The 27,132-nt window shown below is 39.3% G+C and overlaps 1 protein-coding gene across 1 annotated transcript in view; it reads left to right on the plus strand.

The window, feature by feature from the left end:
• The window catches only part of LOC115599222, a 146,495-nt gene that overhangs the window by 22,650 nt on the left and 96,713 nt on the right, over positions 1-27,132 (plus strand). Inside the window, exon 2 of the mRNA XM_030460703.1 lies at positions 22,410-23,320. Coding sequence (XP_030316563.1) covers positions 22,568-23,320 — 753 coding nt within the window. The 5' untranslated portion in view covers positions 22,410-22,567. The remainder of the gene's footprint in view (positions 1-22,409; positions 23,321-27,132) is intronic.

Consider the following 27,132-nt stretch of genomic DNA (forward strand, 5'->3'; position numbering starts at 1 on the left):
TCTGGGGAGCCTTGCTGTCCTCCTGCCCTGCAGTACCCTATACATGCTCAGGCTACACACCACTTATAGCAAATTGCAATTACTCCATGAGCTTCCCCACAGCCATAAGTACTTACACCAGGTATTAAAATGCACACAGACCCATGAAAGTTAGCCCTAGATTTAGGGCTAGATATTGAGCAGACACTGCCTGAATTCTTGCTGATGTCTTTAGGTTGCCTGCTGCCTTCAGCCTGTTACACCTTGAAACTCTCATCTTCCCATGGGTTGAACTTCCATTGACTTTAACCTAGCCAGCCATATCCTTTCAAGCCAGACTTCCCCAATTACTGCACCACGTGCAGCCCTGCTGGAACCTCTAAATCTTTCAAGAGGTTTGTAATTTGGTGCATTCCCTAAGGAAGGTTTGGAAGGGGTCCAGGGAACAAGGCTAATTTAGGAGACAGGAGAGGACGTCTTCTGAAGTAACAGCTCCAAGAACTGAACATGTTGGGCCGTGAAAAAGAAGCAGGTGAGATAGGATTTAATTACAGTGTACAAGCACCTAAGGGGGTGAACACAGAACTAGGTCTGCATCTCTAGCAAAAAGGTAAAATATGAAATCACAGGCTGAAACTGGGGTGTATTTCCCTGAGCAGATGGCTACTCTGTACATGTAATAATCTGGCAGACAGGGTAGTGGAAACCAGTAGTAGATTCAGAAACCTGTTTATTACTGTTGCAGCTTGACTGGGTTGCCCTGTTCATGGTTCATGTCAGTCATAAATGGATTTTTTTTCCATGTTGTTTGGTGTTTCAGTCTACTACGCTATTTTTTTTTTTTTTGGGGGGGGGGGGTGGTAGGTTTTTCACATCTGAGCCTCCAGGGATTAAAAACAGAGGAGATATTTAAAGGCTAATAGTAGAAAATATATTAATGGTTTTGTCATGAAATGCTTTGAAGGTTTATGCACATAGTATTGTGTGTCTTGCAAAATGGCATGACTCCCTCTATGGTCTGATGCTGCAGAAAAACACAGCAAATAGTAATTCTGCTGAACTTTTGGCAGATGAAAACTAGGATTTTTTGTACATGGAAAATAATAATATGGCACTGGCAGAAGTGAGCATTCCTCCTCATTCCCCCTTTTCATGTTTATTTAGTAGAGGAAAAATGAAAGATCTAAGGTGGAAGCTGGGTACAGCATATGAAGCATGAACTTAGGTTCCCTTAACAAAGAAAAAAAAAAAAAAAGGTGGATTTCCACTTATTTGCAATGGTTTGGGTTTAAGTTTTTCAATCAGTGTGTGTAGGAGATGTCCCAGTTTCAACTGGTGCCTCCAACTGAAAAATGTCAGGAGGTGTGGAGGCAGCTGGGATGTTTTGTCTGCCCCTTTACAAGCTCAGTAGCTTTGTTTTCATCCATTTCCAATCACTTAATCATATACTAATATAAAAGCTACTCAGAGAAAAGGTCAGTGCAAGATTTAAGTTAGATTTATGGGGCCTCATAAGCAAAGTATTGCTGTGGACAGTCTACATTCATGCTGCAAGTTTCCTGAGCAATGTTCAGAGCTGATTTATTTACTCTACCAGAAGTGCAAGAAAATAATAAGTAAGGCAGCAGATTTTTCTTCCAGTAGCTCTGTGTATGCTCTGCACTTTTTTTTTTTTAATGGTAAACATCCTATGAACAAGTTTTATAGACTAGTCCCAAATCTGTAGCATCTGTAGATTAAGAGAGGATGGGCATGCCAAGAGCTGCTACATCCTCCAAAGGTCCCTGCTTAAGTACTGAGACTTTGATTGCTTCCCATAGAACACCAGCACTCTGGGATGGTCCCCTCCAGCAATGGAGGTATTCCAAGCTAAACCAAATGCTCCCACAAGATTGCTTTTGGTCTTTCCTGGTAAAACATGTGGTTTGGGGCTGGATAGTACTGGGAAGATTTATCTAAGCAGCAAAGATAAGCTATTTATAGTGGTCATCCTAGGCTCCTGTTGTAATGGCCCCTGCTCCTAAATTTAGATTATAGGGGAAGTCTTGGCTGACTGGTCAGGTTCCTGGGATCCTTTAACAAGTTATGGTTGCAGCTTTATGAAAGATTTATCCCAGCTGCCATAACTTAGCCACTCAGACTCAACAGTTTTGTCTTTTCCAGGGCTTTCCCTGCCACTTCTATCCCAAGACAGCTTCAGTACATAAAATAGAGGCTGTCTTCTGCTACCTTCAGTTGTTTTCATCTGTGGATCTTTAGACCAGTATCTGTGACATACAACAAACTTTAAAATTAAGTTAATGATCCTTCTTTATAAATTTTGATGACTTATGTCCATTTCATAGAACGGACACTATTTTCTCTAGGGTTTGGATTGATCATAGTTTAAGTCTTCCAGGAAATTTTAAAATTTGTTTCACTGCAGCTCAGGATGGAAGCAATTTTGTTAATTTCCTCATAATAGGGATTCCTGAAATAATTAATATTAAAAGCTATTTTCCCATCTCTTCCAATTATATTCTGCTGTTTCAGAAAAGGCATCTTATTAATGCTGGTAAAAAGCTTCCCTGAATTAATCTAAAAATATAAAAACTAATCTATTTGTCCTGTTATTATGTCATATTACAACATGTCAGGAGTAGAGGTGCCAAAGAGAAACTTATTTTTAACATTTCTAAATCTTTCCTACTTAAAAACGGATTAATAAAAAGAACATTTTTTTTAATAAAACACCTTTGAGGATATTTTCTTTTGCTTCTGTCTCATGTCCTCACGTTTTTCCTCCAGATACACTAAACAACTTAATACTTTTTATTTTATTTTGCAGCTCAGATTACTCGATTCCAGGGTGCATTAGTCAATAAAATGAATAATGCAGCAATGACTTTTTTTTACAAAAAGTTAGGGTACTGCTGTGGATGGCTTTATTAGATGATATATCTATAAGATCTCGTTATATTAACCAATTTTAACAAAACAGAACTAGACAGCACAGCCATGAACACGCCAAACCAACCCTCTGGGAGCCTCCGGAGCCGCACACACCCCCGCAATATTTTTTGCTCTGATTCAGAGCATCACACCAACTGGGTTTCATCCTTTGTTGGGTTTGTTCTTTGGTGTGGTATCACCTGAAGAACTGTCTTTAATAAGTACATTAAAGGAGAGCAGAGTAGCCAATGGAGGAGAATCCTATCTCTGACCAAGAGACTCATCATGGACAACAATTCTAGGTTCAGATATTACAGCAAACAGTTCCCTTTGCCTGTGTAGCTTATTTCATGAAGGAAATGGCTTCGTGTAGAAACAGCAAAATGAGTTTGTTGCAGATATTTTTTTTGTCAAAACAAGTTGCATCTCTTGGGAGAGCATTTGCCCATGATTTTTTTTTTTTGGGGGGGGAAGGAGATATTTTAAAAGAATAATCATAGTGACAGAATTACTTCACAAAAGGTTCAGAGGAAAAAATATAGTAACATATTACTTAAGAGTGAAATACAGAGGGTTTTGTCCTTCAATTTGATATAAAATTTAATTCCAGAAGTTCTAAGCTGCAAAGTGTTCTAAAAATTCTATCTCTCTTCTCTTGCTTCCCACATGTTTTTTCCTCCCATAATTGTGATAGATTTAATCTGGGGGAGTGAAGCCAGTCAAATCTCCTTAAGCCAAATTTATATAAATAATGTGTAAGACCATCAACAAGATCACTGAAAATATTTTCATCTATATTTGAAAATTATCCTTTGCTTCTTGATTCCACCTGAATTTAGGGTTATAAAAAAAACCCATAACACTCCGATGTCTTTTTATGGTTTTATGCTTTTAAAGATGTTTTTTTTAATACTTTTTAAAAACAATCTCTGATGTTACTTTGAAATGAGCAGTCTGTGATGGATCAGTATTTGTTCAGCCCTCAACGAGCCTCATGAGCCTCTGGGGGCTAGCTGGACAATCTTTATTTATGTTTTTATATGTTCATAACAATCTTCCTTCTGTACAGCTGGTTGTGTTTTCCTTGGTTATTTGTGGGGTATCATGTAAAGAGGTAGAGGCTGCAAGCTTCTTGAGCAAGGACTCATTCCTGTGAACTTACTGAACTTCTCACAGTAATAACTGGTTTTTTTATATGGTGCCCTGGCCCTATCTCAATATAAATAACTTTTTTTTTTTTTTTTAATATTGGCACAAGTCCTTTGAGTCAAAGGAGGAATCACAGAAAGAGGCAGTGAAGAAGCTGAGATTTCATCGCTTGAAAATTATGTTTTTGAAGCATGTCTTTCTGTGAGATGTTATCCAGAGAAAGCAAGAATTATATTTTGAGAATTCTAGTGATATTTTTTTAAATCCCCATCAACCTAGTATTAAACACATTCTGGATCTTGTAAGTATTGACATAGCAGCAAAAAAAATACTGCTCTGGGCCACATTTTCTAAACCACAGATCCAAGTGCAGATACAGTGCTTTTAGTAAAATGACAGAGGGAGCTGTGAGAGTGGTTTAGATGATTCATATTATTCCTCTGGGCAGAGTCCCAGCTCAGTTTTCTGAGTCAGCTTTGGTGTTCTCTTATCAGGAGGCAGAACATTGTTAGAAAACATCATTTTGGGGACTAAAGCAATTCTATTATAACAGCCTGCTGGTACTGACAAATTTTTATCTCCCTTTTAATAGGGAAGTTCCCTTTGTATGTCAGCAAAAAGCAAAGTGCTGCTTGTGAGTCATGTCTGCATTGTATTAATTTGTGATATTTTGCTTTAAGATGACTTTTTGCTTTTTTATTTTTATCTGACCACATTTTAGCTGTTAGTTCTGAAATTCAGTGATTTAACCAGGTGGTGGAGAAACATGCTACCAGGATTTTACTGTTACTTTCTTGATCTTCTCTTGCAATTTCTTCCATGTCACATGCACCATCTTTTTATTGTGCTTCTATCCACATTTATTAACTCAGCTTCTATATATCCTCCTTTTTGATCCCTAGGTTTGCCAGTGCTGCCTATATGTCAGTATCTGTTGTGGATTCAGTGTAAAAAGCTCAAGCCTGGTTAGCAACAAGACAGGAGGCCAGCAGTAACCTCTGCTTTGGCCCACTCAGAGTCCTGTTTCAGTGTGGAAGCTTGGAGTGTTGCATACCCCTCCATGCCCTCATGACCCATACCAGGCTGTAAAGCAGGACCCATTTCCATAAGCAGATCTGCTTCATGACCTTTATGGTAGATGGATCCATTAACCCTGAACAGATGACGCTCCAAAGGCAGCAGCAGCAGAAGCTTCTCATTGGTTGCCCAGGAGCTGGAAAATTTGCTTTCTAGATGCTAAGTCTGCATTCCAGGAAAGTCCATCAGCCACCAAGCTGTAACACTATCTGGCACAGCACAGTTCTCCTGCCAGCACCAAACACCCCCCGGAAAGGGATGTGAGATTTACAGTGCAAAAGCTGGTGAGCAAGACCATCCTAGGGTCTTGATGAGAGAAACCTCCCTGGAGGATCCCATGCCCTTATTTATTTTTTGCAGTTTATTTGTGACACTGAGACTCCAAGTCTTTCAAACTTGGGCTGAGTTATGGTTCCACGTGTAACTACAGAGTATGAGCTCACCTGCTCACTGACCCGTGCCAGGAAGGTGTCAGATCACACAGAATAATCTATAGCTCAGGAATATCAACCTTCACTTTAAATATAACACACTTCCAGCACTCTGGAAAAGTCAGCTTTCGTTTCCATCCAGAGGACCCCTCTCCAAAAATCCCCTCCGCTAGACAGCTCTGCTCCTTCGGTCCTTTCCTTTAATCTTGATCTTCGTTTTACAAGTCAAGATAGAGACACAAAAGGCCTAATACCAGGTGTATTGTTCAGGTACAATAAGCACAAAACGCAGGCTGGCGGCACCACCAGAGTCAGACAACTTGGCTTGGCAAAAGGCAGAGCTGCCTGGGCTTGCCAAAAGGCAGAGCTGCCCGGGCTGCCTCCTCCCTGCCTGCAGGCTGCCAGCAGAGAGGTGCTTCTGGAGCTGATGGGAGGTCATGGACTCTCTCTTGCCTGTCCAACCAAGGCTATGAAGGCAGTCGTGTTCCTGCTTGCAAGGGATCATTCACTGCAGAGCATCCATCAGAAGAAGGGGAGCATCAGGAGTCTCAACGTGTTTGGTATAGGTAGGAGATATGGGAATGCAGGGAGCACGAAGGGGTAAATAAGTGGGAATGGGGTGCTAAGGACTGGCTGAGAAGTCTCTGGGCTGAGGACAAGCCCTGGGTAGATGGAGCTGAACAGTTAGATTTTGTTGGGGTGACTTGGGAAAAGCTTGGAATTAGTTCTTGTTGTGTTTCAACCTCTCTCTTTTATTCTGACTCCCTGATTTTTCACACCCCTGAAGCAGAGAGACATTTGGTTACATATCTTACTGCCATAACCCTATCTGCCCTAATAGCTTAGTTTTTCTGGCCTTTAACCTTCCTTTGAACAAAACCCATTCTTGCTAACTGTTAGGAACAGGTAATGTTGAAAAAGTAGGATTTAGTAATGGTGATCATACAGGAAAAGTCTTTCCAGAGGCTGCAAAGGACTGATAACAAAGGTATACAAATCCTATGGTTCAGTATCTTCTATTAACCTATGAAACAGAACTTTCTGGTAAGTTGGCAGATGTATTACTGAATCATGGCACCAAGCAGTCCTCTTAGAAGTCTGGGGTTTATTCTTAAGATGTGCAATTACTTTGATAGAAGGAAGACAGTTGCAATTCCAGGGTCAGCTAACTTTGTTAGATTAACCTAATATGTATTTTATATATTAGGTTATAACATAACCTAATATATACTTTCATCCCAATAATGTTTATACAGCACATACCTACCTGTAATGTCTTCAGTTTGTAGAAAAACAGCATTGCAAGAGAGGGAAACGTGATGTTTAGCAAATATCAGAAGAAATGAGAGCATAAATTAAGCTCTAAAGCCAGATATTGTTTCAGTGCAGCAGACTATTTGAACTTACTCTGCAAGAGGGGAACTTTTAGATTTGCTGAACTTCTAGAAGCTTTTTTTTTTTTTTTTCAATTTTGGAAGGCTTTTAGCCTGGTTGAGAAGGTGAGGAATATCAAGGAATATGCGTAGGAGCCATGGAAGAGGGCTTCAAATCAGCACACTGGAAAACCTCCAAACACTCAGCTTTCCAGCACAGCTAGCATACAATGCCTCATCTTTCATCCATAATTCTGCTTCTGAAGATGTTTGCCTTCTCTCTCTGTTTCACCAGTGGTCATTTATCTCTTCTGTTCCAAGCAGTTCCCCAGGCCAGAGACTCTTCCATCTTTCAGGTGCTCCTGCAAAGAATTTCTGAATTCCTCTGCACTTCTGTGGGGGGTGATTTGTCATGTAACTTTGGGGAGAGGCAAAAAAAAATGCATTAAATTCACCCTCAGTTCTTGGTTAAATGTAGAAGTACCTTGTGTTTAGACATTCCTAAGTGTAATACTAGCTGTTAAAGAGTAAGAGGGACCCACAGCATTGCTGAAGTTGTATCAAGTATGCAAAACAGTGACTGCTTATCTTTAGTTCTTCTGTTTAGTGTAAAATCCTCAAATATGCACTAATGTAGAAACCCCCATACAGAAGAAGCTGCACAAAATAAAGCCATAAAATCTTTTTGAAACAAGTGAAAAGAGGAGAAGTTGATAATTTGAAACTGGCACAATTTTATTTATTTTGTTATCTGGTCAAGTACCCATCAGAACAAATGGAAATCTTGCCACACATATGTTAACTGGTGTTTGATACAGAGCATTTAGACTGGGCAGCATGTAACCAGTTGCCTCTGCTAGCTATGAACTGACTAGACACATACGAGGGAGCCTTCTCAGTTGTCTTTTTAATCCTAGTTACCCCTTAAAATACAACTTCCATAACATGGTGGGCATTTCTACTGTAGCATTTAAGCTGTCTCTGAAGTCTTGCTTCCATAGGCAGCATTTGACTGACACCACTACCTCAAAGCAAATCCTTGAAGTTATTGGGCCTGCCATCTTCCTTGCACAGGCTGAGGTTCCCAACTGGAAGAGTTATTCTGAGCTGACACTGACTTCAGCTTGGTGCAAAGCAGTGGTTATTCCTCTTCTCCCATGTGTTTTGTGTTGTATGGATAACAGAGAGTGGTGAGGGAGCATTGGGGCACTCAACACATAGGAACCAAATTCATAGCACTCCACAGCCTGCTGTGAGCAAAGGAAACTCAACAATATCTCAGGTAGAATCTCATAAAAACCTTCAACTTGCCTCACTGGTATGGTGTTTGTTTGGGATACTTTCAAACATCTTTGGAATTGTTTATGTAAGTTAACCTTTATTTACTTAACTGAAGGTTATGTATGACAAGAATTCATTAAAAATGTGATACCACCAGGTAGGTTCTGTATTAAAGGGAAACTTAGCCTGTTGCACAGTTACACAAATACATATAAGTAACTCACACAGAAACATGCTAAAATGTTAAAACAATACTAATTACTTATCACAGAACAAAGCTAAAAAATAGCTTGTCTTGTTTTATTCATGCCTTTCCTACCTTATCACCTCCTTGGTCACTGGTCTCATGTGCAGAGAGAAGCAGGAAACCATAGGGTACAAAACTGTGGGACAGTGTAATTATAATTATGATATAATGTGTATTTTACATAGGAACAAGATAAAGGTGTTGTAGGCAGCTCCCAATCTGATACCTGTCCATCTCTCACTGCAAGGGAACTCCTGGGAATCTAAAATGAGAACAACCCTTCCAATGATTTACAGGGATGGTGACAGTATTGCATTATAACAAACATGTAGGATACCTCCCAGCCTCTCTAATAAGCAGAGTTCTTGTGTGAACTTTTATAGATGTGCTGTTCTGTTAGTGTATGGGATTTTAGGTTTTTAAAACATAAAAAATAATAGGCTAAAATGAGAGAGGTGATGGGTAGTAAGCATGCTAAGTTGTGAATATAAGAAATGTAAGGGGGGTGTTATAATTTTCTGTATATCTCTACACAATCTGATCCTGACCAAGGTAGTTAAATGTTATCTGCTAGAGCAACAGGAATTTTAAATATATACAAATCCTCATCTGACAATTTATTTCTTATCATGCAACCTGTTCCCTAAGCTCAGAGTATGCTCATTCCAGGGCTTATTGAAAGTGGCATAGCTAATTTTCCACTTACCACAATTGTTTTGCTGTTTCCTACACGGGCTTCTGTTTTACCTGAGGAAGCCTAAGAGTAACTCTGGTTTTCACTGCTTTTGGGCATTATCTTGCAAACAGAGCTTGAATAAAGCAAGGCAGCCCCAAGGCTGAAAACACACACGGTGCCTGTGTGGCTGCAAGCGATGCCACGGATTGACCCAAGTTGTAGTGATGAAAGATGAACAGAGCTCATTCCATGTTCCTCACCACCACTACCAAAAAGCACAAGCAGTGTTCATTTACTACAGTTTAAAGAAAGAGAGAGTTGGCAGCAAGAAAGCTGTCAGCAGGAAGTGCCCTGGTGCAGGTGGCTGGAGGCGGTGACATTGCTCCTTTCTTGTCCCTGCCACTCTCCTTGGTGTGGGTGGTGTAAAATTTATGCCTGGGTGAGGTGTACAGGGAAGTCCATACTTTTTACAGCTGCTTCACCCTGTCATCACTTTGGCTCAGGGAGCCAAAATTGCATTAGTTACAGTCTCTGATGATTTTTAAGCTTCTCTTAAGTATAATGGGGTCTAAAACATGCTTCAAAACCCAGCCAAACTGAGCTTGATGCTTTGAAATCAGAATGCTTATCATTACACAAATGATCCCTTTGAAGAAGTACTCTTTGGAAGTAGCTGATGTTTTACAAAAGCAGAGGCCCATGGTTTTCTCAAGATCAATACCTCCTATGATATTTTATGATGAAAATACCACAAACTTTGGCCTTAAACTATATGAAGCATTAGGATAGTCATGGGAAGGGAGAGGAAGTTAATGAAACTGTCAAATACACACTTACTTATTTTTCTGCTTTTTAAGTAAATATTACAACTGTGGTGATGGTTCATAGACTCAGAATTATTTGGGTTGGAAGGGACCTTTAAAGGGCCTCTAGCAAAACACCTCTGCAGTGAGCAGGGACATCTTCAACTGCTTTGGGTTGCTCAGAGCTCCATCCAACCTGACCTTGAATGTTTCCAGGAATGGGCTATCTATAAACTCTCTGGGCAACTTGTGTCAGTGTTTCACCACCCTCATAATAAAAAATTCCTTCCTTATGTCTAGTTTGTATCTGTATATAGATATCATATCCTTATATTCCTCATTGTTAAAAAAGATTCTAAATCTAGCATGACAAATATATGCCAGCACTCTAGAAAGATATGACTTATCCTGACTGAGTTTTATACCCATAAAAAACTGATTGCTGACAGATCTTTAATTTCTGCTATGATGGTACAGGGGTGCTGAACCATAAGAGCATCTCTGTAAAAGTATATGCAGTATGCACAAATGAACACACTGGTGGTTTTAATGAATGAAGACTGAAACTGAATTTCTGGCACTTCTAAAGCTCAGTCAAGGCAACTAGTCTTTTTCTTGTCTCAAGAGGAAAAAAAAAAAAAAACTAATTTTGCTCCTCTCTGATATCTGATTAATGACTCATCTGCAGCACTCTAAAGGAAAGAAAATCTCTCTTATGTTGCTACAACACACTTTGTGCTTGTAATAAAGAGGATGAAAAATATCTTTCTCAGAGGTTAATGTATCTGAATAAAGCTGCAGAAGCCCTTGGCTGGAGATAGGATAGTGTTGACCATTTGACCTAATGCTGGTATACTGCAGAGAACATGGAAATAACCATTTTGCTTGTTTAAAGGGCTCTGTAACAGGGTTTGCATCCATACTTTGTTTCCATGGGAATCAGATTAATTGAATTTCATGTTCTGTGTGAGCTTCATCCTGCCAGGCAATGGACATGCCCTGTGATTAAGATTTCTACTTATCTTTTGTTTTTATTTTCTAAAGGTTGAAAAGAAACATATAGGAAAGGAAAGTTAGAAAAAGTTAAGAAAAAAATTGCCTGAACTTTTACTTCATATACCTTTTAGTCTACATTTAGTGAAAGTTTCAGATGTTTTTCTCTACATCTGGAGAAGATCCAGCTTATTTGTTATTTGTGGACTATGCTTCAGGTGTAGTAGACCCTTTAAGTTTTCTAGTACCATCAGCCAGTGGATTGCAGTTTTTCATGATGTGGTGGTGATTTTCTGCTCATTTTCTGGCACAGGATCATATGGAAGTGCCCAAAGCAGTTTTATTCTTCATAGTGGAAAGACATCATGAGCAGAGAAAATCTGAGGAAGTCTCACAGGAGAAACGTATACTATAAGACATAAAACTTCTGGGAGGTCCAGAGAAGAACTTTATTGAATCCCTGAACTTTATTGAAGGTGCCATGTAACTCTTTGGATAACCCCAAGAAAGTGTCCCACAGCAGCATGCCACTGCTTTATTTGTGAGACTACAGTGTATAAGCTTAGAGCTTAGATCATAGAATCATAGAATTGGCTGGGTTGGAAGGGACCTCAGAGATCATCAAGTCCAACCCTTGATCCACTACCGCTGCAGTTACCAGACCATGGCACTGAGTGCCACATCCAGTCTCTTTTTAAATATCTCCAGGGATGGAGAATCCACTACTTCCCTGGGCAGCCCATTCCAATGCCTGATCACCCTCTCCGTAAAGAAATTCTTTCTAATGTCCAACCTAAACCTCCTCTGGCACAACTTAAGACCATGCCCTCTTGTCTTGCTGAGAGTTGCCTGGGAAAAGAGACCAACCTGGCTACACCCTCCTTTCAGGGAGTTGTAGAGAGTGATGAGGTCTCCCGTGAGCCTCCTCTTCTCCAGGCTGAACAGCCCCAGCTCCCTCAGCCTCTCTTCATAGGATCTATGCTCGAGTAGCTTCACTAGCCTAGCTGCCCTCCAGGACCTCAATATCCTTCCTAAACTGAGGGGCCCAAAATATTTTAAGATATTTGTTACACCATTTGAGATGTTTAGGTTCTTTGGGTTGATCCAAAAAGGAGAGCTGTTATTTGACAAAAAATCCAGACAGAACCCTTCTGTGGGGAAAAGATCATCTGATACCATAAGTATTTTTAATTTAGCAAACACAACAAGAAATCTTAGAGTGCAGAAATCTGGAATTTAAGAACTGAAACTGGAAAACAGATGAGTGTAACTAATTATTGGAAGATCTCAAAAAGGAGGAGAAGAAATAACCAAAAAGCAGAAAGGCAACCTGGGAATTTGTTCAAAACAGCTACTCATGCCTCAAATATACACTTTGGCTTAAGAAACACTTCCTTCTGTACATAAATAAAACTTTGGACACCTCTAAAGCACCTATCACTAAGGTATTGCTAAGTGCTTTGACTTTTCCTGGTATATACTTGGTAAAAACCATACAAACTTGTCCAAAAAAAGAAAAATTCAAAAGAGCTGTGTATTTCTGTCCAATTGACTGAATAATATATATAAAAAAAATCCCCACAACACAACAAGCAAAAAAGCCCACAAAACAAAAATCACACAGGGAAGCAAGAGATAGAAAGTCTTAAAACACTGAAATACTCGTCTGATCACTTTATATTTAAACATTTGTTTCTTCTGAAAGCTCTGAAAAATTAAGTAGATTAAGCAAAAGGAGTAAATACCCTCCAACATCAATGAATTTAATTTATTTTCAGATTAACCAAAAATGCATTGGGTTGTCCATCAAAAGATATGTTGGCTTTGAGGAAAAAGTTCTTTTACCAAAAAATATTTCTTGGCCAAAACTGATTGAGCATGATCCATCTTGGCCTTATCACACATACAGTTAGGGATCACAGGAGGTTCCTCCAAAATAACTTTTGCTCCCTCTGAAATAATTTGTCTAAGTTGCAGCTGGCACAGTCCTCCCTTGCTGCCATTTATATCCTATGTATCCAGCAGGTCTTGGGAGGAGGAATCTGCCCTCCAGCATGGCCCTTGTAGTAATGGGCATTTATTGCAGGGTCACCATTTCTTTAGCATTCATTACAGACACTGATTAGAGAGGGTAATAAAGTCATTGCTGGAGTCCAAAGCCCATGTTGAAATAATAAAAAAAAATAATTAAAAATGGATGCATCGATTGTTTTCATGCAAATGGTTTTGTGATGATAGATTCAGAAGGTGTAGCAAAGGCTTTTATTTGCTGCAGTTCTGGTCTAATAGGTATAAAGACACCAGAGGATTCTGAAATACTGAACTCTGAGGTGTTCTGACAAACCTTTGTGCTCATAACAACAAGAGCTAGTGTGAGCTTATGCAATTTAAAACTAATTGCCCAGCCAACATCTTCATTACCATATTGATGCAGTTCATAAATCAAAGCCCTGCCTATTCAGGCTGTTTACCAGTCTTGCATTAAGCAGCTTATTTCAGCTGAGAAATGCAGCATGTTGCCAAAACACTGCAGAAACCTTAAAAGACTGATAGGAGCACAAAGCTGGGGAGCCAAAATGCCACAAACTGATTTAATACAGACTAAAGGACTTGTTCTTTTTTGTTTTCCCAGTATATTCTGATTTAGCCTTGAAACTTCCCATAATAATGCATTGCAGCACAGATACAGGTCCTCACACAGCAGAGAGCTTCTGGCAGTGTTGATCATTTTGGCTTCCTACAGGAGCTTCTTTGCTTCACCAGGAGACTCATACATATTTTATATTTTTAAAGCAATATAGTACTTTTGCCATCTGGATTTAGATGCATCCATTAGGAATGTAGCCTTTTTATATAGGCAAAGGTGAAGCTGAGGCTTTTATCTAAGAATACTAAATTTGTCATCAAAATTAGGTGCCTGACGTTTAATCCTTTCAACAGGCTACCAAGTAAACCAAGGTACAATTCCTTTGCCTAAACAAGTGCCCACCTGCAGGTGCCTGGCAGTGCCCTTGGAGATACCCCACTGAACTATGACATCCCCCCAGAGGGAATGTCAAAGGAGTTGGAGGAAACTGACACCTCTGAGCTGGCATCCAAAGGCTGGGTGGGATAGTCTAGGATGTCTCAAAGGCCATGAGGATTGGGGAATCTTCCCGTATTTTGGTTTATGCATCAGAAACAGCCCAGTCCTGTAAGCAGGATTAATAAACTTGTGTGTGGTTCAGCAGTTACCACAGTCTGGTTGCACCCAACTCCCCAGGCTGAATGGTTGCAGGTGAGCTGGGAATTTCTGCATGGGCCTGAGCCTCTTCTTATCACAAACACCAGTGGTCTGTGGGTTATTTTTCAGCTTATACTTTGCTCAGAAAACTGCAAGAGACGTTTATTTTTATTGTGGTTTCTCACAAACAAACTTTTTAGTGGGGCCTGTTGAGATACCACAAGAGGTTTTAAATGGTTCTAAACTGAAAGAGGGTAGATTCAGAGTACATATAAAGAATTCTTTTACAATGAGGGTGGTGAAACATTGGAATGAGTTGCCCAGGGAGGTGGTCGATGTTCCATCCCCAGAAACATCCAAGCTAATTTTGGATGAGACTTTAAGCAACCTGATCTAGTTGAAGATGTCCATGCCCACTGCAGGGGGTTGGAACCAAATGATCTTTGACATCCTTTCCAATCCAAACCATTCTATGATTCAATGATTCTGTGATCTGAGTGCAGCAGATCTTGGCAACAGCTGGAGAGCCTCTGCCCGCATGCCAGGCTGTCACCCCAGTGGTGGCTGTGGCCACCATTGGCAAGGACAGAGGGAGCTGAAGCACAGGTCAAGGAATGGAAATGACTTTGAAGATCCCAATGACTTAGGATCAGGACCTAAAATTTAACTTGCAGGAGGCTCGCAGGAAAAGGCAACCACTAAAGAGTTAATAAACGTTGTTGGAGCCATTGGGGGAATTTAATAGATTCTGGGAGAATCAAGGGTTTGGAAGGGTGGCAGATAATTGGTTTCTCCCTGTTTAAGGGAACCCAGCTCAGGATAAAAAGGGTGGGCACTTCTAATGAAATGCAGCTCTCCTTGAGAAACAGAATTAGTGAGAAGAGTTCAGCCTATTACAGTAAGTGCTGATCCTCAGTCATTATGTGTGTTGAAGCCTCTGTTTCTTCCATTCTTTATGCAAATTCAATCATGACAATTAGTAAATAAAGTAGCAATTTGTATGGATAGAAGATTAGATGTGATTAAGAAATGGCTTTGTGTGATAAACTTCGATTCCTGTTTACATCTTTTCTACTGGTTCTGTGGTCACATTAGACTCAAGGGTCCAGTTCCTTATATGCAGATAGATAATAAAGATTGTAAACTCAATTAATATGAACTGAAATTTTGGCATGAAGAAACCAAGGGCAGTGATATCTTTTCCATCTTCAAAGAAGAGAATAACTTTAAAGAAAATAATTTATTTCATTTCAAGGAATTATGAAACATAGAATAAGCACATATATATATAACAGTCTCTGCCCCCATGGAATATCAAAACAACTAACTGCTTTTGTCCAGGGTCTTTGGCTGCTGGTGGGTGTCACAGCTTCTGCAAACATTTCTCAGAAAGATCCATGCAATTTTGGAAGCCACCCAAAGTGGGCCTCATGAGCTTGAAAAAATTGTAGAGGTGTGAATACAACCCTTGAGCAGTTCATCTTAATAAAGATTTCCTCCAGGGTGAGAAAATAGTTTCTTCCATCCTCTGGCTTCTTGTGCACAATGAATATTAAGTTCCAACCAGTTCACTGAGAATCCCTTGAACATATGTAAAGGAATTCACTTTACAGGATGAAGAAACAGTCATAGGATTTAAAATGGAGTGAAAGCAGCTCATACCTGGGTGTCTTCTCTTGCAGAAGGGCTGTTTGCTGACCTTGGTTTGTACTGGCTTCTATTAGATGAAGAGCTAGGATCTCACCAGTGCCAAGATCCTCAAGCTAAATGAAGGCAGATTTTTTTTTCCCTATGTGGATTATCCAATGTTATTTTTAAAATATTTATTAGGTGTTGGTTCTGGTTTTGGGGCCTCTGTTTATGAACAGTGTCTATGTATGACTGGCTGCTCTTCCTGTTTCATGCTGATTGCACTCATAAAAAAAATAGCCAAAGTATTCTAGGGCAATATGTAAAAGAAAAATCTGCTTTTCATTTAATACCACAAAATTTAGATAAATGCATATGCACACTCTCCTCCTTTCACCCCTTCTTTCCTGCATTAGGATTTTCAGCAACTTCACATCAGATTTAATTTCTCAAGTAGCTCAGACTGTAATTTTAAATTGCTTGAAATTGCCACCTAAAAGCATGTATTCAAACTACCTCAGGCCAGTACCTCATCAGGAGCTTGATTCTGCATTTAATAGGTGCACAACAAAATATGTGATGCAGAACAGGGAATACAAAAGCAATACATTGAATGTAATGCAAAAAGAAGCCTAATGGCAGAAGGGAAACCAGATCTTATTAAGACTCTTCATTCACATCCCCAGGGACATGTTAAAAGAAAGACATAAATCCTTAGCTCCCCTTTTGTCTCTATCACCTTTTCAGTACCTTCTTTTGGGAGGATGCAATCCTCCCAACTATACAAGGATACAAATATAAGACTTTTCCAAGTGTGAAGAACTATGTCTAGTCCTTTGCTTTACTGGTGCTCACACATTCCTGCTGTATGATTTTCCTCACGCTCTCCATGAGATGCTCAGAGCAGAATGGTTTGCAAAGTAAAGGCCCACCTTATGTAAACTAGGACTAAACATTGCCATGGATCTGAGTTCTTAAAAATGGCAATAGTTGTAGTACAGAGGGTATTTTCCCACCTTATTCATAACTAAACCACTGATACCACATGGTTGTCAGGTGTCCATGGCAATACTGCCAAGAATGCTGTTTTAGAGTAAAACACAACTGAGTCAGCACACTGGCAGGATGTTAATGCCTCAGTTGTAGTAAGCTCAGGCTCAGCTAATCAGATAAAATGTGGAAAGGACCCTTCCTGGAGCAGTCTTTCCCTCCTATATATTGCAAGTAGGTCCAGCTGTAAATAACTGGCTGCCATAGCTCTGTAAGTTAAGATGGTGGTTGGAAAACAGCCCCCCTGTGACCAACCTCATACAACTGAATACAAACACAGCTAAATTAGTGAACGGTCTCTTTATCATTGTGATTTTGAGAAGATATTTTACTTTCCTTAGCAATGTAAAATGAGCTGCTGACATAGTTGAGGTGGGGATGGACATGGCAAAGCTAAAGGAGGGGCTTGGTAGCACTGCTGCTCAGTAAACTGTCACAGAAAGTAATGCCTGCAAAATGGGTGCTTCAAGATGTGGCTTCATTTGCTGAGTGACTCATTCATAAATATGACACATTCTTTGCTGACTAAAATACTGTTTAATTTCAGCGAAGGCAATCAGGTGCACAAGGTGCAAGAGAAATCAGCATCTAAGTGCTGCCTCCCTCAATCAGTGAAATGAGTCAGGAGGGCCACAGATTTGGCAGCATCTGTGCCAAATATCTGTACCTGGATATCTCAAGGTGAAAAATATAATCTCCTACTTCTACCATGCAAGATCCACTACACAAGCAGAATGGTATTGCAGCTTTTTGATTTTTGCTGTTTGCTCCAATCAAAAGCAATACAGAAGAAACACTTCCAAAATTACACCATAAATCAGAGTCCTTTCACCCTGCGTTTCCAATGACATTTCATCCTTTTTCTTTCCAGGCTAGATTTGCCAATAAGTGATATATAATCACACTCAGAATCTCACATGTCCAGTAGCCTGCACTTCAGCTACACTTTGCAGTGGATGCAGGAGTCTGTCTGCAAGCTAGGATTCTACTCATAAATGGAGAAGGGAAGACTCATGAAGCTTTGGCAGCAAATGTAGGTCTTGAAGAAACACAGGCAAACAATAATTAGAATTTGCAAGTGCCATGGAAAGCTAATTTTGGGAGTCCTTTATGCTACATCAAAAGGCATTTCAGAGCCTACCTTTTCAAACTCTGACAGCATCCAAGGTCGGGTGTGTGCAGTGGGAACCTGACTCCAGGTGATAAAGCGAAGCACAATGTCAAAGCCTGGTATATGTGAAGAATGAGATCACATTGTATTTTTAGAAAGTGCCTGGTGTTCCTGTGAAGCATGTTCTCTCTATGGCTTTTTTCTTCCTTTTTTTTTTTTCCCCCTGTCTTTTTCTCTGAATAATTTGGCCAGTGCTTGCAGAGGCTGTTTTTGCCTCAGGGATTCTCACACATACTTCTGTTGACAGAGTTTTTGTGCAGCAAGCAAGCTGAAATGCCCTTTGTTAACGGTCTGCTCACTTCTTTTTCTCTTCTGCCCCGACACTTAGAGGATCTTTTGGCTGCTAACTGAGTTCCTGTTGTTACACTTAGGGAAATTAACTGAATTGAAAAATATGGGGTTATCTTGCAAAACAGGTAAAATTATCATGAGGCAAAAAGAAATCCTAATCTCCTAATTTGCTCCTAGTCTGTGTGTCTCACATTCTCTTAGCTTGTTTGCTTAATTTTTCAGGGGAAGCTTGTTTAAGTCAAGGGGAGATATTAAGCAAAGCCACTGGGAAAGGGTAACAAATGCATTAGTGGATAAGGGGTAAAAACTTTATTTTACATGAGTGGGATACTACTGAAGCCAAATCAGGACTTGATTTGCTGGTTTACTATGTCAGTTCGAGATTAAATTGAATTTAAAGAAAAAAGAAAACCCCAGATATTCACTTGCACTTCAATGCCAAAATACATAATGGTTCTTAAAAGGCACTAATTTAAGTAATGGTTGAAAAGTCAGTTTATGCTGAAAAGTCAGCAATGAGTTGAGAAACTCATTGCTACCATAGTAAACCTAGGAAATAAAGTGTAATAATTTGCTCCAGAAAACAATTCTTCTTTTCTTGACTCAAGAAAATAGAGATAAGTCTATTAAATTCTGTTTAAAGCCTCCTGCTTAAATGGTTAAGCCTAATATATGCCTTTTGTGTGATCTTTGTGCAACAAAACAGTGATTTTCAATACAAATTGTGGTTGTTTGGGCAAAGAAAAATCAAGCCAATAGGGCAGGATGCACAAACCTTTATCTGTGTGTCTGCACATACATATTTCCTTGAGCCAGACCATAGGGGAACTTGCTTTCCACAGCATTTCACTATCTGTATCACAGGTCTGTATTAATTTACTGCTGATTTGTAAGGAGATTTCCTTAGAAAATAAAATTCAGGTTGGAACTTTTAGTCATATCTGTAAGAAGCTGAAACTGCTACACTCAGATATCCATTTCACATTTTAGCTTAAAATAAACCATCCTATGTTGCTGGTTTTTGTGGTCTTCTTTAAGCTGTTTTGGAGTCAGTTGTTGGACACATTGCTGTGGTAACTCCCACATTTTCCTTCTAGTTGGGCAAAAACCACACATACACCCAAAGGACATTTATTATTCAACAACACCTTTACCTACACTAGAGCCTACTAGTAGTGCTAATGCTACAACACATATTTAGAATGAAAGTAATTTCCCTAATTATAAAGCCTTGAAAACCTTTTCCAGAAAGATTTATTATTTTTCAGAACTTGTAAGTACATACATTGAGAAACATAGTGAGAATTAACTTACTTTTCAGGGCTGTGTTACAGGGCTTTAATGGCATGTACAGTTTTAGCCCTGAATGTTCAAACCTCCCTCAGTTACACATTTTATTATGGACAGGGTTTCCAAACCCACAGCTCTGCCAAAAAGGCTGCATTTTTAGGAGCTATAAATGTCTATGTGTACGTTTTTATAAAATATAGAATTTGGTATTTTGTGTAAGGGTGGGATTTTTTCCTAGATGAAGTAAGGAGGAACAGGGTAAACTCACACTCTCTCTTCTTACCACTTCCTTTTCAGAGATTTCTTGCCATACTTGCACAAAACCAGCCTGTTCTTGCAAACATTCTCTGTCCCAGTCTCATCACAGGAAAAATGGAAAAAAAAAGAAAAAAGAGAGAGAGTCCAATACAGTGAGGAAAAATAAAAGGAAAAACTTCATCGTGCCTTTTGTAATTAAATTGTAAAAAATGCAGCTTCACACAACATACTGTAAAAATAGAAATCATTTGAGAGGAAGAACTGAGGAAAATTTTAATGGGAGCTGAGCATTTATCTTAAATTATAGGAATAGGCAGAGATAATGAGAAATACAAATTTTTGCAGGTATGATAATTCATGCTTTGGACTCTTTTGGAGCCTAGGGCATTATCCTAAAATACTAGAAATTAAAAATATGTAATTCATGCATCCCATGCTTGCTTACTGCAGCGTTTCTGTAGCTTCCTCTGAAGCATTTTATGCTGTATTTTGAGTTTGGGATGGGTACTGGGATACACAGAGGTGTCATCACAGCAGAGCCTGCTTGGCATCAGTGCCAGAGCTAAAGAGGGTCCAAGGAACAGCCAAGGATGGGCAATTTCTGCTAGAAAAAGATGAGTGACAATAGGAAAGGGTGAAGCGGGGAAGAGTCTGTGGGGAGACCAGGAGACCCAAACATTGCTACTTCTGCTGGAACTACCAGGAAGTGAGGAACAGGGCAAGGCACCAGCAGCAAGGGCTGGTGAACACAAACCATCCCCTCACCTCATGGCAAGACACTGGTGTGGGCAGCCAAGCCAACACCAGCTGCTTTTTGTGAGTCTTATAGGTGGATCATCTTCACATATACCTTGGTCTACAGTGATGGCTCTTAGGGAAGCAGAAATAATACTCAATATTCAGCTGCAAAGGCAGGAGGCTTTTTCACTGTGCCCAAAATGTACAAAGTATTATGTGAAATATTTATTATTCCAGTCATTCTCTACAAATGTGGGAATGTGTTTTATTTTTCAAAGACGTTGTGCTCAGTTCACTCAATGCTAGAGAGAACCAGGTGTGTCTGGTACTCCTCAAAATGTAGTCACTTCTGTGTAGAAAGTTAACTTTCAGCTGAGAAAATGAGGCCTTCAAAAGTAAGTTTCTCATTCACATTTAGACACTGTAATCTATTATTATTGCATAAAAAAGGTGATGGGGTGAGATTCTTCTTGCCTTTATTTCACCCTTTAAAGCTGGGTGATCTTGTCTAGACTTCCTCCATGGGTTTGGATAAGGCAGTCATGCCAGGAGGGAGACTCATCCTGTGTCAAAAGAGGAATCCAAGAAAAGTGAGAACATTTACCTTCTGGAAGCATTTTTCTCTCTCCACTGACTCCAGCAGGAGACTAGGCAGTGGCTTAAAATAAAGGCTGTTTTTTAAATAGCAAGCAATAGCTGAGAGGAAGTCTGCCTTAACAGTGTGTACCTGCCTGCTCACACCTTTTACAGCAGCAATTCAGATGACAAAGGTAATGTAATAAATCCAACTCTTCTGTAACAATAGTGTACACCTATAACACTAAAATATTTAGTAACCAGCACTAAGACGTGCCTGGCTGGTGTGCATTGCTCAGTTTATGGCAGATGTAGTCAGAGGCACATCATGTGCCAGCATCTCACTTTGCCTGCTTCCCACTGTGACAATCACAGTGCTGCCTTCTGACACATCTTCCTCACTGCTGACAGGTTTGCCACATACATCCAAGGCTTAAGTGTCAGAAAGATCTGTTTTGAAAAGCTTCTGTTCTGCTGTGCTCTTTCAAAGACTGAGCACTGAAACAATCATTAAAGTAAATACTGTCAATATTCAGTCTGTCACAAAAGGGAAATTGCCTATATGGGTGAATGTGAGCTCTTCAGTGATGCAGGACTGGTCCTTCAGGTGCTCCCCTATTCCCACGTGATGGGTGTGAGCAGCCAAGATGTGAGCACAAAGTTAAGACTGACTTCAGCCAGACATGCCCATCTCTGATGATGTAGCTCTCTGTTGTTTTTAGCTTCCTCTTTTTGCTTTAAAATCTATTGGAAATGAACAGGTTCTGCACTTCTTGGCAATATACAGAAACCAAGAGACAGAAAATTCTACCTACACTGAAATCTCCTTTCTTTGATATCAATTACTTTGGCTCCTTGCTCTTCCCAGTCACATTTTAGTGGCTTTATCAAAACAGTATGAAAGTTTTCTGTTATTTAACAGATAATAAACAGTGAACAGAGGCATATTTTGATAATTAGCATAAAGCTAACACCACATCCAGTGACTCTGAACCATTGTGTCAATAATCAACATAGAGTCAAGATTTTAAAAACATTTCTGCCTTTGCCAGTTCTTTCCTTGTCTCTAAGGTAAACAAGTCAGGGTTCTCATGTTTTAAGTTCAGTTAATCTGCATACATCAAATATTTTTGAAAAGACCTTCAAGTAAATTTGATACAAGAATTTCATGTTTCAGGATTACTTTTGCTGATGCATTCCAATGCAAATGTGTTACCATCAATATTTTCTTTTTTTTTTTCAGGACCAGAGTATTCGGGCATTTGGTATGAGAATCCAGAAATTAATGAAGATTGTGTGATTATGGTTTCACAAAAATAAGAGGATATTTTTGACTGGCTACATCTGCAGAGTTATGTTTCTTAAGAAAATCAAGAATGAAGCAATTTTGATCTCTGATGGATGAAACTCATTGGAATGGAAACTAACATCTATGAAAAAGAACAGGGCTCACCTTGTCTTACATCTGCTGGGTGCCTGGAGACTCCAAAAGAACCAAAGCATGAAGAATACCAAAGAAAGACAGAAAAACAGGCAAGTCCATCTGAATTTATGAATGTTTTACTGGAACCTGAGTCGAGTTTGCTGTCTGCATTATCCTTATCAGACCACAATGAGACATCCTTGGAACCTGGCATGTCTGCAGGCTGTACCAGTGCCACCCATCAGTCTGAGACAAAGCATCTTTCTGAAGAATTAGTCCATTCTGCAAGGCACGAGCCCAAGGCAGATCCTTTAAACCTTCCCTTGCACACAGAATGGCCAGTGCATATAGGAAAAAATTTAGACCAGAAACCAGAAAGGAGACATGAGGTCAGAGTTATAAAACACACACCAAGTGCTATCACATTTTCTGATTTTGAATTTTTATCAGATGAAGCTACCACTACACTCCGTGTTTGTGAGGCAGGAGAAGCAGAAGGTTTTTCATCTGAAGAGGAAGAAGCAAATGGTAAAGATGATGATTTGTTTACAGAGCTGCCAATGCATGAGGCATTTTTCAATGGTCTCCATAGAAGGAACGTTTCTCAAAGAAAGCAAGCTAAGCATGAACTTACTACATATCAGCACACCTGTCATTTAGATGACTGTGATGATCATTCTGAAAAGGAAATGAAGGACCATGGCAAGGAAGAGAAACACATGGAGCTGGAGGTAATACAAACTACTCTTTTGTTTCAAGTGTGTTTTAAATAAGTTTTATCATTTAAGGTTGGTTACAGAAGGAGTTGCATAAATTTGTGGATTGCATAATTCATACTATAAACCTATAGTAAAACCATACTGAGTTTAGACATCAGACAAATCTATTATTTCAAATTGGCCACATTTCTATTGGCCTGATCTTCAAACTCTGTTTTTCTATTTTCCTAGGCTTTTTAAAATGGCAACATTGGCCCAGTTCTTGTGTTCCTACGAGATCACATTTTATCCCATGTACAGGATATATTCCCTGAGTCTATGAACTGGTCCAAAGGGACAGAGCTCAGGCTTACTCTGAGAGAAGAGTATATTACATCATGCTGAAAATGGCCTTTTTTAGTGCAGTGGCACTGTAACACTGCACCACCTAACTCAGCACTGCTTCTGATAAATAGCAGTGTTTTCTGTGTTCTTGTGTCATGAGAATAATATGGAGAACAGGTTACAACCTGGTCTAAAACAAAATACAGAGGTTTTTTTGTATTTATACTGGTACACATCATGATGCTCTAGAGATCAATATCCCAAATGAAAACACAAGAAGATTTAAGACAAAATGAAAAATATGCTGTAATAAGAATCATCCAACTATAAGCTTTCCAGAGGGGGGAAAAAAAAAAAGTAAATTTGCTGTGTTTTTTGGAACTGAAGAAACAGAAATCTTTCCAAGGGAGTTCTCAAGGAGAATAAGAAAGGCTTTCCCCCTGCTCCCAGCTGGTGACAAACTGAATGCCTGGAGCTAAACATGTTTATCATCCGAGAAGTTCAGCTCTAGTACAAAAATATGAAGTGACTCCAAACAGTGAGCAAAACAAACCCTTAAAATTCCAATGTTCCTGACCTTGCAGCACAAATTAATCTTAAACTGCAGGTCAGGCATACCTTTCCTTCCTCTTTCTTCTCCTCATCCATATTTTTAAGTTATTTTCCATGCCTTGAAAATCAGAGTGGAGCCCAAGTCTTTCACCAGCCTGTTCTATTTTTCTCTATCTGCAATTCTCTTTTTACTTCTGGTGCTTATAATATGGAGTTGCTTCATTGATTTCTGATTTCTAATTAAAAGACAGAAAGTAGAACTGGGTCCATGGTGTCCATATTAATATCAAAATTATGTTATACAGTCCTTATTTACTTCTCTCCTTTTATATTACACTATCACCATTTTTAAGGGTTTAAAGTTAAAACTGAGTACAAGTTTTGTGTTGTATTTCATAGATATCCCAGCTTCACTGTGGAAATGCATCAGATCACAGACAAATAAGGCAGATTTTTACAGTTTTTTTCAGCAGCTGATATTAGAAAGCTAAGGCCCAAAGATAGTTCCAAAACACTGCACCTTTTGAAGCACCTTTTGAGGCAACACTGACCCTGAGAGGCTCATCACAGACAATTTATTCAATAATTGCATTGTTACTCTACTCTAAGCCAAGGCTGGCTTCCTCTTTTACTCAGAAACATTCCTATTAAGATAAATATATATCCAAATCCATGTGCAACATCCTTTGGATCCTGTTTACTGAAGGTCATTGCCATAGATAAAAGGGAGAGGCCAGGAGCTGTTGTCATTTAGTTTACTTTATGTCTCTGCCATAAAATAAACTCAAGGATGCAGCTTGTAGTGCAAAATAATGGATTATAAATTGCCAGGCAGGCATGTGAAATTACCTAGTAAATCTCAGAGAATGTGTCAAAACATTTCAGAAGCAGTACGGATGCAATGATGCAGTCCTGCATTTGATTTTTTTTCTATGTAAATAAGTATGTATCATGAAAGCTTCCAAGAATTAAAAAAAAAAAAAAAGGATTATCTTGTCTCTGAAATTTTAGCAGCAGTCATGCATTACTATTCAGACTAAAAACTCCCCCTATGACTCTAGTTCAAGGAAATACATGTCACTGTCAAGTTAGTTATTTCTATTATTTAGAAATGGGGCCGTGGAAAAATGCCTTTCTAGTGGAAAGAAATTAACTTAATCAAGACAGCATGGCTTAAAAATTCTGTCAAAAGCAACCATTACTGTTAAGCCTTGGATTTAAAAAGAGTATAACAAACAAATCACCTCAGCTGTACAGTTACAGGCTATCACACACAGCACCCTGACCCAGATCCTGGCTAAATCCTTGCTGCTGGAGTTCACAGGGAAACAGTGATTAAGATCTCCCCTGCAGGGGCATTCCTAAGTAAATATACTTATTACTGACTGCAAATCTCCTATTTTTTGCATAGAGAGGAGGAAAGGCTGTCACCTTGTCGAGGCTGGACCTTGCAGGCAGTCACCAGGAGCCAAGCTGGAGTCTGAATCCCCTCTTCAGTAGCTGTTAGACATATTTAAGTGATAATTGTTGAGCTTCTTATTGCAGTCTAATTAATAAGCAGAGACAATTCTCCAAGTACACTGAACAGTAAACAAATAGAGCAAAGAGGGGAAAAGTATAACTTGTGGATGTAACTTGTGGATGCTGCCAGCTCTGTTAGAAGAAACTCCACTGAAAACATTTCATACAATGATGCCAATTAAAAAAAAAATAAAAAAAAATTCTTTTTTTCCAAAGGCATACAGCACCTGCCTTTTCTGAGTGGTACAAAACAAACTATACTTCCGTTCAATTTATGAGTTCAGTATGGTCCCTGAATTTCCACCATTTCACAAGTCCCATATATATTTCCTGTGCTGTCTCATCAAATCTAAATTTAGCAACCTTTTTCCCTTGTCAGGAGCCTGTAATCAGTGGTACATTTAATGCCCAAGCAGAGTTCTTGAATTAAAAATAGCATTTATTTCAACTGGGGAAGGAATTTTTTTCAGATTTTAAAGCAAGTCTATATACATATCTGAAATACTTTTCAATTATTTCTTATTTTGGGATGGTGATCTAGGTAACATCACCACCAAGACAACACCTCCTTAAACACAGCATTGAGTTTCTGTACCCTCCTTATAGATCCATCTTCACCCACCTTCCTTGAGAAACTCCCCTTCTGTCTTGAATGTCTGGGGATTTTTACACCATTCGTGTCCTTCTAATATTATTAATGATTTTTTTGTTTTGTTCTGTTCATAAATTTTCTTGGCAACTCTGAAGTGGTATCTTGAGCCATTCTTTCTTGGTTATTTTAATTCTAGTCTTCATATTAAACTTCATACTCTGTGCATACAGACAGCTCAGTGTGGAGTAGCAATAAAACATTCAGAATAGCTTCTGAAATGTAAGATTTTTCTAGATTGCCATTTCTTCTAACTAGACTGAGCAGGTCCCAGCTGATAACTGTATTTTAGCAGGAAATACTGTGCAACTTTACATCAGTAATCTTATCCTATCTTTACACAGTCTCAAAACAGTATGTGCTACTTTCAGGACTAGCATTTCAGTCAAGGAAAACACTGAAGATATTTGGCAGGTATTAGGCAAAAAGAAGTATTATGATATCATACCCTTGACAAATTGAATTTTCACAGATCTCCTTTCACCTGTATAGAAATCCTGCTAATGTTGGATGCTGCAGAGAGACAAGCATAGCTTTCACCAACATGGCAGAAAACTGGAAATCCTTTCTGGAAGCCCATCTTAGCTGTTCTAACAGCCAAAAGTGTTTCTGTTTCTGTTGACAGTATTTAGGGCATCTTAGTGAGCTGTCACAGCTTCCTCTATTGAATGAGGGAGAGAAGAGGGCAAGCCATGAAGCCCACATGCTGGAAAGGAATTTAGAAGCATCAGGATGAGCTGGGTACTCCAGCATCCTTTCATCTTCAGCCTGTCTGCAC

The sequence above is a fragment of the Calypte anna genome, chromosome 1, assembly GCF_003957555.1.
Source record: "Calypte anna isolate BGI_N300 chromosome 1, bCalAnn1_v1.p, whole genome shotgun sequence".
NCBI classification, from domain to species: domain Eukaryota; kingdom Metazoa; phylum Chordata; class Aves; order Apodiformes; family Trochilidae; genus Calypte; species Calypte anna.